At 25.1% G+C, this 13,212-nt stretch overlaps 3 protein-coding genes across 3 annotated transcripts; 1 reads left to right on the forward strand and 2 right to left on the reverse strand.

Annotated features, from left to right (window-relative positions):
* Positions 1–68: 68 nt before the first annotated feature.
* Positions 69–3,528, reverse strand: LOC129608099 (uncharacterized). The gene is made up of 6 exons (XM_055519423.1): positions 3,518–3,528; positions 2,306–3,257; positions 747–878; positions 454–591; positions 210–393; positions 69–133 (listed from the first exon to the last, which is right to left on the reverse strand). Exons 1-6 carry the CDS (start codon positions 3,526–3,528, stop codon positions 69–71), a joined length of 1,482 nt encoding a protein of 493 aa, XP_055375398.1.
* Positions 3,529–6,862: 3,334 nt separating this feature from the next.
* On the forward strand, positions 6,863–11,188 carry LOC129608049 (facilitated trehalose transporter Tret1). Its single transcript, XM_055519359.1, has 12 exons — positions 6,863–6,994; positions 7,082–7,209; positions 7,282–7,392; positions 7,542–7,627; positions 8,526–8,642; positions 8,806–9,081; positions 9,173–9,394; positions 9,459–9,621; positions 9,706–10,011; positions 10,088–10,219; positions 10,285–10,526; positions 11,055–11,188. The coding sequence occupies exons 1-12, from the start codon at positions 6,954–6,956 to the stop codon at positions 11,112–11,114; spliced, it is 1,884 nt and encodes a 627-aa protein (XP_055375334.1). The 5' UTR covers positions 6,863–6,953; the 3' UTR covers positions 11,115–11,188.
* An 88-nt stretch (positions 11,189–11,276) lies between these two features.
* On the reverse strand, positions 11,277–13,187 carry LOC129608031 (intraflagellar transport protein 46 homolog). The gene is made up of 2 exons (XM_055519335.1): positions 12,614–13,187; positions 11,277–12,419 (listed from the first exon to the last, which is right to left on the reverse strand). The coding sequence occupies exons 1-2, from the start codon at positions 12,710–12,712 to the stop codon at positions 11,520–11,522; spliced, it is 999 nt and encodes a 332-aa protein (XP_055375310.1). The 5' UTR covers positions 12,713–13,187; the 3' UTR covers positions 11,277–11,519.
* Between the last annotated feature and the right edge of the window lie 25 nt (positions 13,188–13,212).

The raw sequence follows: 13,212 nt of genomic DNA on the forward strand, positions 1-13,212 counted from the left end.
TCGTAATTAAATTTAAAGATTAACTAAATGTATAAATTTACAAATTCTTCATACATGTAAATTGTAATTTAACATATTTCTGCTCTTGCAAAATTTGGGGTTGCATTTTTAAGCTCACAAGAACAACTGCAATCTAATAAAGTATTAAAATTAATTTTAAATGTTTTAAATCTTTTAAATATTATAAATGCATATTCATAAATACTCACTGCCATTAAAACTCCCTGGAGGCAAGTAACTAAGTTTTTGTATAGTAAGACACTCTAATGGCAAAGTAGGTTTATTATACTTTGGTTTTTCTTGCCAAGGAAATGTTTCTTTCGTGGTAATTTGTTGTGGCATATAAGATAGTTTATATGTCGTAAGCATTGAAAGTGGTGGTAGGCATTTGGGCTAAAAAAATTAAAAGAATGCTTTAATATATTAAAATTTGATTATATTCATTGAATTTACATTTTCTACTGGTTTCAAAGGTTTAGGCCGGTGAAATTTCGAAACATCAAATGGCATATATGATAAACGATTGATGGTATACTGTTCGGTTTTACCAGCCAAACGGGGAATGTTTTGACTCTTGATAATGGGAGATGGCTGAAACAGTAAAAGAAATTATGTATGTATGTCAATAATAATAATCTTAATTAATAATATATATATAGTAATATATATATTACGTATATCTCAACTATACTTATATAAAGTACATTATAAAAATTCGAAAATATTTTACATTATTATTTTTTTACCTTGCTATATGGTTTAGCCGTGAAATCATGCTTCTGTGTTGTTATTTTTGACATTAATTCATTACTCTTGATTTGATTATTTATTGGTAAAATTGGTAAAGTTCGCTTGGAACCATTTGGTAAATAAGATAACTGTAATATTAAAAAATTATATAATTTTAATTAACTAGTATTCAAACTTATATGTAATTATTTATGTGTAATATAAAATATGCCCTCAACAGAGGCAGCAGCCCAAATATATAAATTTGGAACTTCAAAATAATTTTGTGAATTTAGTCACGTTTGCTTGTGTTGCATTGATTTACATTGATTTGCATCACGTTTACTTGTGTTGTAAAGGCTGTTGATAATACATTTTCCTTTTTTTGGTATATTATATTTTGTTGGCGCGCTTTACACGAAATATACTCTTAAAATTACAAGCCTAAGTGCAAATATTTTTTATTTTTAGTTTTCCCACTTGCAATAATTTATTTAAAACTCATACATTGTTCAGTAATAAGTTAAATCAATTAAGCCGTTTTTCCAATGAAGGAGCGATTGATTTACATATTTTTAATCTAACTCAAATATATTTATTACGCGATGTTCTTCTTCTGTTCTGTAGTGGTGTGAACTTTTAATAAGCATTGCGAATTTATACTTCAATCAGACAATTTATTTAAATTGTAGGCATCTACCGTTACAAATCTACATTTTATATTTTCGAATACATACATACATCCATTTGTGCATATGTTTGTACAATATGTTCAATTACATTATATGAACTTTTGAATACAACATAGGCTTACTGCTTGCATACTTAACAACATATTTAATAATATAGATACATATTACATTTATGTATATTGCATATTTATATTCATACAATTTTGCTTAAAAGAATTTAAATTGCGTCGTTGGAAGCAGGTAATAGTGTAGATTTTTTCACAAACATATAAAACAACAAAACATACATATATACATATGTATTTATGTAACTACATATTTATTTTTTTACCAAAATTATAATTGCGGAAACATGCTTTATTGGACTAGTGTAAATTTGAATAATTTTTATAATACATATTATATACTCGTACCTATATAAAGTTTTATGGACAAGTATACCTACTCCTAACCATAATATTATAGTTTTGTTTTATAATTATAAGGATATTTTCATGTTATTATAAATTATTCTACTAAAAAACTTATATAGGTCATATACATTAAAATGCCACAGTATATTTTATTCAAATTTTAACTTTGCATGCCTTAACAAATCCTAGAAGAATAATTCCTTTATTTTTTATTTAAATGTTAATTTTGTAAAATACCGGAAATAACACAATTTCTATTGTGTATGCTGATTAATAGTATTTTCTCCAAATATTTTATGTACATAAGTATATGTATATGAAAGTGTTGAATATTAAAAAGAGTAAACAAATTTTTTATGTATCCTTTATAGCAAATGCCAATAAAAGAGGTTATAATATTAGTGTTGTATCTTTGTAAGTATTTAAAATATCAGGAAATAATAATGTTCTAAAATAATTTATTTTTATTACCTTATAAACAGTACAACTTTCAAAAGGTCCTTGTGGTGTTACCAAGTTGGATACAGGTTTTATAGCTTGAGTTCTCGTTGATTTATTATTCATAAAACTTAAATTATAAACTGTGCAAGGTTTTGGTATTTCAGTTCCGAATAATTGAGCACATTCATTTGGTAAACATGGTTGCGGTTTTTTAATATTACAATTTGGCATATAACTAAGGCTATATGTTGTACCTTGATTATATGGATATGATGGTGGTACGATACGTGGAGGATTTTTCCATGGTAAATCTTGTTTTTGTGGTATCGAAACTGGCATGTAACTTAATTTTTGTATTGTCATATTTTCTATTGGGCCTGCAGGTCGTTTACAATTTGATATGGGTATAATTGGTTTAGGTCTAGGGAACTTATTTATATCTATTGGCATAAATGATAATTTGTTTATTGTTAATTTTTCTAAAGGTGCAGCACATGTTCTATTAATATTATGGCATGGTAATATTGGTTGAGCTTTTGGTACTGATTTAGCTACATAATCATGTTTCTGTGTTGTTATCATAAATTGTGGTCCTTCTCGAATTGATAAAGAATTCGGCGCTGGTAAAATTGGCTGTGCACGGGGTATATTAGAATAAGTTTGGTATGACATTTTTTGTATTGTATTCATGTCGTGAAGACCACTTGATGAGCATAAATTATTTGATGGATAAATAGGTTTTGCGCGGCAAATATCATCCCTAATTGGAAAATATGATCTATTGTATATTGTACAACATTCCATTTTTTCTGTAGGTCTACTGTAATTGCTTATTGGTTTAAAACTTTGTACGCGTGGCGGTTGTTTATAGCAGCAAGACTGTACGCAACGACATGGATCTTGTCTTGAACAACACGGCCGTATATTACAATATTTTGAATTATCAGCTGATAAAGCTGGTTTCAGGCAAGTTTCATTTGACCTAAAATATTTAAATTTTAAATATATTAAAAGTGAGATATGCATATTACATATACACTTATATGAATTGCTTATGTTATGTTATGTACATACTATATAGTTTGAAAATGTAAAGTTCAATTCATTTTGGAAATTTAGATTTACATTTTAAATAATTCAAGCATCTATATAAGTATACATTCGAAACAGTTGTGTCCACTATTAAAAATTTTACGGTTATATAAGGAAGAAATTAAACACATGTGCATAATATTTACTTACCCGTCACACATTTTTTCTCTTTATTAAACAATTCTCAATTTAAATGTTAAATTTTTAATAATTAAAGCTTAAACGATTGAAATTTTTAGATAACTTGGTTATTTTAATTAGAAAAGATTTTTATAATTTATTTTTTTTTTCTTTTTCTCTGACTAAACGGAAACGAAAATTCACATCACTTTTTCAAAGTAAAAATTACTTTGCTACAAAATCCTTGTATTAAATTTACGAAATTAAAATTTAAACCAAAAATTTCTCTGAAAGAATAAGTAATAATATTAATTGTCTAAACGAAAAAAAACTTCTATTTTCCGGATGAAAGTAAAAACAAAAATTGAATTTTTTAAAAATTTAATTTACAATATTATTTTCATTATATTTATTATTTTGAAGTTGACTTTCTCCGGATCCTTCGATTTCTAAATTAATACTAAATAAATAATAGGAACCTAAAATATGTAGAACTATATATTTCTTTAAATAACAGAATATCCACGATTTTATCTATTATATACTTAAATAAGGAAAAAATACATCATATTTGTATACATACATATTTACTTATATATATAAAAAAATAAGAAAAGAAAAACAAATACTTAATAATGGAGCAAGTGAAAAAAGTGAAAAAAGTTTTTCTTGCCATTTATAAGATATCATTGTTACTTTCACTACACGAGTAAAAAATTAGTTCTTTCATATGTATGTACATACACATATACTTATTTCAAAATATTTTGTTAATGGACACCTCATTATAACATGCACTTTTTCACAAAATTTAAAGAAATTTTGTACATATTTTTGAATCATGTCTAGTGGCAATGATAAATGACCCAATTTTAGTTTTAAACTTTCTTATTATGCAATGATTTTTAGGTAATAAAAAAACATTGCAGTTATTGCAAAAAACGACTTAATTTGATCCTGTTCATCAATCGGGCAACGTCCACAATAAACGTGCACCATATACTAACCATACTTCCTCAAGGAGTGTTCCTATATTTTTTGATTCTATCCTTATGAAAAAAAAATTGTTACATAAATTTTTTTAATGTTCTTATAAAACTACGAAATTTGTATTATAAATTTTATGAGTTACTCTAAATTTTTCATATAGTCAGTAATCAATAAAAATAATTTTTTGGCGCGTTTTTTATTGAAACAGAAATCAGTTTTTATATAATAATGTTGTAGGTACTATACTTAGAGTTTATACTTACATATGTATGAACATAATGTATATATTATAGTGAAATACATATAAATAATATGTATGTTAATATGTATAAATGCACAAAATAATATACACCTTATACATAACACATAATCTATACAAACCCGTTATTATTAGAATTCGTGTTTACATAACGTATAGGTACTTAAGTAAGTCAAATACCGCAAAAAATTTCCATATTAGTGTAATATACATTCACAATTTTTACATTTATGCACATACATATTATATATAATGCATATTAAAAGAAAAAACTATTTATCGAAAAAGTTTTACACATATAAGTATATATATATATATATATATATAGCTATAATATGTTTCCCTAAAGGATAATCAATCGTTTTTTTTAGGTTATATTTAAATGAAATAATAATACATAATCGTATCTATAATATTTTTTAGTTGATATTGTAATAACTTTTGCTTATATGCAACTACGATTTTCAAATGTAATATGGTAAATTTTAAGTTATAAAAATTTTCTTTTATATAGTAAACATACATAAATGTAAAATGTGTAATAGATTTATGTAAAAAATGTTCAACTTAATATGTATGTTACTGGGATACATTGTCCAATTACATTATAGATTTGAACTTTAGGAAAAAAATACACTGCCTACCTAAATTTTGCATACATTTAGTAACAAAATTTATACTGACATAAAGATTTATTGTTAATGAATTTATGCGAAACTTAAGACCGTTTACTATGAAAACATTTTTTATGATTAAAGAACAATTCATATAGGAAGTTCTTTGTTTCTGTAGAAGTTCAGTTTAAAGTGTGAAAGATATAGGAGACCAATAATTGACGTTTTGTAACAGAAGAAGAGAATTGAAAAAAAAAGTGATGAATTATAAAGAACAAAAAAGAAATAGGAAAATTTGTACTTCACCAGTATAGGGTTAATTATGTAATTTTTTCAATGCTGTTTAACAATTCAATATTATAAATAATTTTAATCTATATAGAATAAAAAAATCTGATATGAACAGTACATGACTAACCGCATTATATTCTATTATAGTACTTACCAAACGCACTATAACAGTAAATGCATTTGCTATTAATTTAAATAAAAATGCAAAAATGTTGTAGTATCTGTAACCGAATTGTTACAGATGTTTGCCAGCAAATTTCGTCCTATCTCTTTTAATTTTTTAGAGAATAAGAAGGTGGAAAAAAAGGTGTAAAACTAAAATGCCAAAAGATTTGTGTACATGTAAGAAATGTGTCTCTAACAAAATAACAAAAATTTAAAGTTCAAATAATATTATAATTCAATATTATTATATTGTTTTATAATATGAGGCGTATTTGTATTTTACCTATTTACAAATGTACGAGTATACTATTCATTATCATATTAAAGCAAAGTTGACTTTGTATACAAAATATAGTTAAACGTCTACCGGACCCCCGAAATAAGCAAGCCGTTGACTAAGGTTAATATTTTAAATATAGAGAATTCTTGTTTAAAAATACTTGTAATTTGGTTGTTTTTCAAAATGCTTCATTTACAATAATACGTAAATGTAGGTTAGGCCATTTTGATTTTTGGCAACTTCATTGTAACTTTTAGCGTTCAATAATATAGAAAAAAGTTAAGTCAAATTGAAAGATAAATTTGTTAACATAATTAGCGTTAAATATTCAAAATACATATTTTCAAATTACTACACTGTAGTGGAATTTCTATGAGGGTCTTGCTCAATTTGTCAAAAGCCTATTAGGCGAATATTCAATTATGTTTATAAATATAGAGGAATAATTCTCCAAATACACGATTTTATTACGTTACGGTGAAAAAAAATATTTGTTTTGTACATAATATGGTACCAATATCATGTATAAAAATAAATTACAGTAACTATAAATTTTTTGGCAAATGTAAGTAGATATTGTTATTGGGTTTTTGCCTTTTGATATTTGCTTTTTGACCGGCAACCTTTATTTTCTATGGAAAATGTGTGTTTTTGTTTATTGTGTAAATTTATGACGGCAACAGTTAAGATATTAAATCATTTTCAGTATAGAAATATTGTTTTGGTGTTTACATATATGTAAGTTATTATTACAAATATAGTCTGGATAGAATTGTGAATAATTATAAATTACATGATTTTCCGATTAAAACACATAAAAGAGAAACAGTTATTGAAATATTATATTGAAAATAATTAAGTCTAAAAATGTCAGAAAATATATGTAACAGAAATATTTTAGATATTGCGTAAGACAGAATCTAGTTGCTTTTACTAACCAATAGATTTTTACAAATATATTGTGATCGTATTAAATAATTTTTATTTGTTTTTAGTAATAAAACACCTCAATTAAGTGATCATCAATTATCATTTATGAACAATGAAACAGAGCCAATATCGAAATTTCGAAGAGCTTTACCGCAATTCATAGCTGTATCAGTTAATAATGTGATCTTGATTGGTAATAAAGAGCCCAACTAAAATAGTTTAGAACTAAAAAAAAAATCCAAAATAAATAATTTTATTTTTTAAGTTTATGGAATGGTATTGGGTTTTCCAATTGTAATAATACCGGCCATTCAATTGGGTCACAACTATAGAAACAATGATTTATTTCTCAATAAAGATGAAATTATTTGGCTGAGTAAGCATTTGAGTTATTATATAAACATGATTGATCATACTAATTTATTTTATTGAGAAATATGATTCCTTTTGAATAAAATAAATTACTGGTCACTTTACGAAAAAAATTTATTTCTAAAAAAAAATTAATTTTATATATGTATAAAGGCACGATCAGTTTAACATGTGTTCCTTTTGGTTCCATTGTATCTGGATTCTATTGTGAATATATTGGAAAGAAAAGAGGTTTACAGGTATTGAAGATTTTTATAAGAAAAAATATATTCTACATAAATATAATTAATTATACATATAAGCAATGGAACACTATATTTATTACAGTTGAATGATAATTTTTTTGCGCATTCATTTCTACATTTCTTTAAGGTTAAGCAATTGAAATTCTACAATTTTATAATTTAGTAGATTCATAGAAACTCTTAAAAGACATATTACAATAAGTATTATAATATCATGAAATATGTATCAAGAAAGATGACCTTTTAATTGTTTTTTGAATGCATACCTATTCTGGTTTCGTTTTTTTTTCTAAGTTTATCGACAATGAATGGAACTTTTTTACATTCTTATACATTGAAGAATTTTCTGTACCTGTCTTATGATATACGAGTAACGGCAGTCTAAAATCTCTCCTATTTCTTAAATAATAATAATCCCCTACGAACTTGATGTGCTTCTACATATTGTACATGCATACATATTTTGGTAATTGTCCATTTTTTAACTTAAATGTTATTGAAAGTGTTTTATACTTAAATTTATTTTTAACAGTCTTCCATTTTAAATTATTTATCATCGTACTAATGTTTGACTTTCTATCAAACTTGATCACAATAACTCTTATTCTCTTGCTTTGCAATATTTGCATTTTAGCTTGCCGTCTGCCAATTTGCTTAAGAACAGTATTGATGAACAATAATCAAAAAAGTTATATAGATTAATTCTTGTTTCATAACATCAATCAATATTATGTAAAAAAAAATATAAATGAATACATAACGAGAAATATTGCAGTTTGATATTAATTTTACGAGAACGCATCATAAACCAAATTGCTTTCAGGACAAAATTCATCCATAAAAAATTATAAATTTATCTAATTAATTTATTAACATATTTTCTTTATTTTAGCTGATTAATATACCAATAATAATATCGTTTTTATTATACCATTTTGCAACAACTCCAGAACATTTATATTTGGCATTGGGATTATCATCATTAAGCTGCGGTCTAATTGAAACACCAGTACGTTATAAAATAATCTTTAATATAAAATTTACTGTGCAGTAAGGAATCAAGAGCTACACATATTCCAAATACAAAAAACTAACTAAACTTTTTTTAATGATTTTTTTTTTTCTTAAATTTGTTTTTATATATTTTTGCTTTCTGGCTTTTTCTTTATAAGATAATATTATATATTGCTGAAACAGTAGAACCAAAATATCGTGGTTGTTTAATTGCATCAGGTTCCATTTTTATATTACTTGGAATAATTTTTCAATATTATATTTGCTCGATTTTACATTGGAGAATGGTTGCTGCAATTTTAACTTTGTTTCCTGTAATATCAATAATATTATTATTTTTTATACCAGAAACTGCAGTTTGGCTAATTCGTCAAAATAATTTATTAGAAGCTATAAAATCTTTGAGATGGTTTCGTGGCTGGGTTTCTGAAAATGTAAAATAAAGTATTTTTATACATATACTATAGAAATGAGAATATTTTTCTATGCCAAATACATATGTAATATTTAATTTACTTATTTTAGATGATCGAAAGAGAATTTTTAGAAATTTATGATAGAATCAATAAATGCCACCTAATCAATAGCAAAAATATAGAAGAAAAAAGGAATGCCTTGAATTGTTATATACAAAAACTGACGATTTTAAAACGCAAGATTTTATGGTATCCTTTTATGTTAATATTATTTATATTCTTTGTTGGGCATTTTTCTGGTAAGACACCGTTGCGCACTTATATTGTTCAAGTAAGTTAATATTTCATATTTCTATTTATTTTATATATGACGTAACTGTTCTTCTTTTTAACAGATATTTCATACACTGAAAGCGCCTTTAAAAAAATATGAAGCAACTATGTTATTAAATTTATTTGAAATATTAGGTGCTTCATTTTGTGTTGTTTTATTGCAATATATTGGAAAACGTAAATTAATATTTATTTCGAGTATAGGTACAGCGATTTGTTTTTTTGGTAAGTTTTATAGCTTCTAGAGCAATTTATTTATAACCATAATATGCCTAATTAATTTTAATATAATTTTTTTTTAACTAAAAGGAGCTGCAACATATTCTTATTTTTTATATAAGATACCAGGTTATTCTGTTGACAACGTTGTTAGTGATGTAGCTCAAATTCCAAACCAAAATATTATTACAATTAAAAATATAACAGAAATTTTCAACCATAATTCTGAGCATCAATTAGGAAAGAATAAAAACACAGAAGTAGAATCAAGAGAAAATTATGATTTTTCAACGAATTTATACAACACTACCAATATAACAATTGGAGAATATCCTATTGAAACTGAAAGAAAATATGATTACAATAACGAAATTAACATGCAAAAGGAAGAATTATGTAAGTTTCTACAAAAGAAAGGAGCATAATATAAATATATTATTTTACGTAAAGATTCATCTTATGTATTTTATAGTTGATGGATTGGTAAAGATAACTGAGAATGAAAAGGGACGATTAACAATCCAAATTCCAAAACAAGAAGAAAATAATTTACTTTTTCTTCCCTTAATTTTACTTTTTAGTGCAGTTTTCTTTGCTCATATTGGTTGTAATCAAAAAATTTTTAAATCAAAGCCATAAATATTATATTAACATAATGCTATATTTTAGGAATAAAAACTATTCCATGGATATTAATTGGAGAAATATTCCCAGAGGAGATACGAAGTTATGTGGCCGGTTTAACAAGTGGATTTGGATTCTTTTTTGGTTTTCTTGCTAATTATTTCTTTCTAGATATGGTTAACTATTTGAGTATAACTGGAACATTTCTTTTTTTTTCTGTTATAGCAATATATGGCACAACAATTTTATATTTTACTCTGCCAGAAACAGAAAACGAATCTTTAAAAGTAAATGTATATTTATATTTAATCAATTTATTTAATTGAGTATTAATATAAGCATATTTATGTACGTCAATCTTATCTCATGTAAACTCATCCCCAAACATTTTTTCGTCAATGAAATTTCTACTGACCAAGATGAGACAATTTTTACATTACTTAAAGCAAGTTTTATTTAACATTTTTGACAAAGTGTGTTTTAACATTTTTTTAATTGTCGTACTATAAAAAACCTACTAATTTACCAGCTCTTTTTTTTATAAAATCATTCTCAAGATAACGTTTAAAAGCTTAGAAATACAGACGAAACGGTAAAAGTTAAACATGACTTATTAAAGAACGAATCCTCCGATTTGTAATAACTCATTTATTACACAAATTATTAAATGTTCTTATGTTTAAAAATGTACTTGTATTTATTACATACATATGTAATAATTTAATATATTTTTACTATATAATAAATAATAACATATATTTATTATATTATAGTACAAAATATATTCCTTAATTATAAAATTATTTTAATTTTAGGATATTGAAATCTATTTCCAATGCAACGAATTTTTACATTTACATAATATACGCAAATAAAGTGTTAAGTTTTCCAAAGATAAAATTTTTAAGACTTAAAATTTTGTAAGAGAAAATTAAAAAATAATTATAAAGCTCAAACAAATGTAATTTTATGTAATTCTCGTAATTTATGTGTAATTTAATATTTGAAATAAATCTTAAATAAATATAAAAACGCTATAACAAATAAGCAATATTTATAAGCAATATTTATAAGTAATTTTGACAAATTACAAGAAAAGTAAAATCTTGATCAATTTGCTTTTCTCAGCTGAATAGATTAAGTTTGCAATAACTTTACATTTCTGGCCAAAGCATTCCGAACAGAGGATTTTTTTGCTTTAAGAAGCGGATGACAATTTTTTTTTTCTAAATTTAGATAGCAATTGATTGTTTTTTATTAACATACTTAATTCATAAATTTTATTTAAAATCCTCAGTTTCATTAATAGCCAAATACAAATTAAATAGAACATGGATTGCTTGCACAAAATGGGTAGATTGATCTTCAAAAATTGGTATATCAAATATTGATGAAACGATTTTTAAAAATTTCTCCAATGAACAATCTAGTTCAGGTTGGGGAAAACCTTCTTCATTGAGTGCTATTTCAAAAGATTTTGGCCATTCTGCCATTAAGCTATCAATGCTTATTTCATCATTAATCTCAATTGAGCTCATTCGATATACTGATTGATCACGATGAATTTCTTCAATTTCATTTATCCATTTATCAATGTCTTTAGTGCTGCGTGCTGTTGGCACCTTGGTAACTATATTATGAATGGCTGAATTAGTAAATACTGATCTCAACTTCATACTCAATAAATTTGGATCACTTTGACGTCCACTAGGCTCATCTAATACAACTAATCCCATGGCAAGCATAAAGTCGCTTATTTCTGCTTTTTTACTATTTTCCATTGTATCTGGATAAGATACTTTCAAAAATGCATCGACATCCCCTACACTAGGAACAAAATCAGGTATAAAGGGTTGTAATTTGTATTCTGTTTCTATTGTTTGCGGAGCATATTTTAAAATATTTTGCATAATATCTTTCAAATCTTGTGGAATTGGTAAATTTTTCCATTTTTCAGAAGTTAAAATGCTGTAATTCTTTTGTTGCACTTCATCATTTTGTGTTGCTTCTTCGTCGGTTTCTGATTCAGATGATTCAATATGTGTCTCATCAATTTTGTTTTCTTTATTTTTACTATTGCTGATGTTATTGACATTATTGTTATTACTTTTGGTCAAGTCTGTTTCATTTTGTCTATTTGATGGTCCCTCAACCGACGCAATTTCATCTTTCGATAAAACCTAAAATTGGTTTTACTTAACATTCTTAACAAAATACAATATTTTTTTAGCATAATACAAAAAAATATAATTATAAAAAACAATTTATACAAAAAAAGTTATAATAAAAAACTTTAATGTGTGAAAATTAAATTTAAAAATTTATAGCGTGAAAATATGTTAATATGAACATATGTATGTATGTATATACAAACTGTTTTTAAGGGCTTAGCTGAATTTGTAGAAGGCGCAATATGACTGGTTTCTTTTGTTGATTCTCGATTAATTTCAATTTCTTCATCATAATAGTTCATATTTATTTCCAATAAATGCAATAACTTGATTTTGTGTGCATTGAAGTAAACTACATATAAAATTGAAATGGGTAACAAACAATTCTATTGTGGTTTGTTTAGGTGAATTTCCTTGCTATGGTAACTAACAAGACAGATGTAGGTAGGTACCTATTATTGGGCATTTTGGTATGTATTATGTACATACATACCAATAATGTAGATACAAAATTAAAGCAAAAAATTACGATAGTTTCTTTTAGTTTTTTTGATAAAATCCTTCTCATAAGGCAACACAGCCGGCAATAACAACTTTATTTTATTTATAGTAATATGTACTAGTACTATGAAAAGTTAAAAAAACGTTATTTTACAAAGTGATTATCCGTTGAATACAATTTTGAATTCACAGATGAATTGAGGTGCTATGGGAACAGTTCAAAATTTTAATAAGGTTTCGTTAAAGTTGATAATAGTAATACCTAATGAAAAAACAAAGAGAAAATTTAGAAGTTATTATG

Source organism: Condylostylus longicornis, unplaced genomic scaffold, assembly GCF_029603195.1.
Source record: "Condylostylus longicornis isolate FDR11 unplaced genomic scaffold, ASM2960319v2 ptg000030l, whole genome shotgun sequence".
Classification (NCBI taxonomy): domain Eukaryota; kingdom Metazoa; phylum Arthropoda; class Insecta; order Diptera; family Dolichopodidae; genus Condylostylus; species Condylostylus longicornis.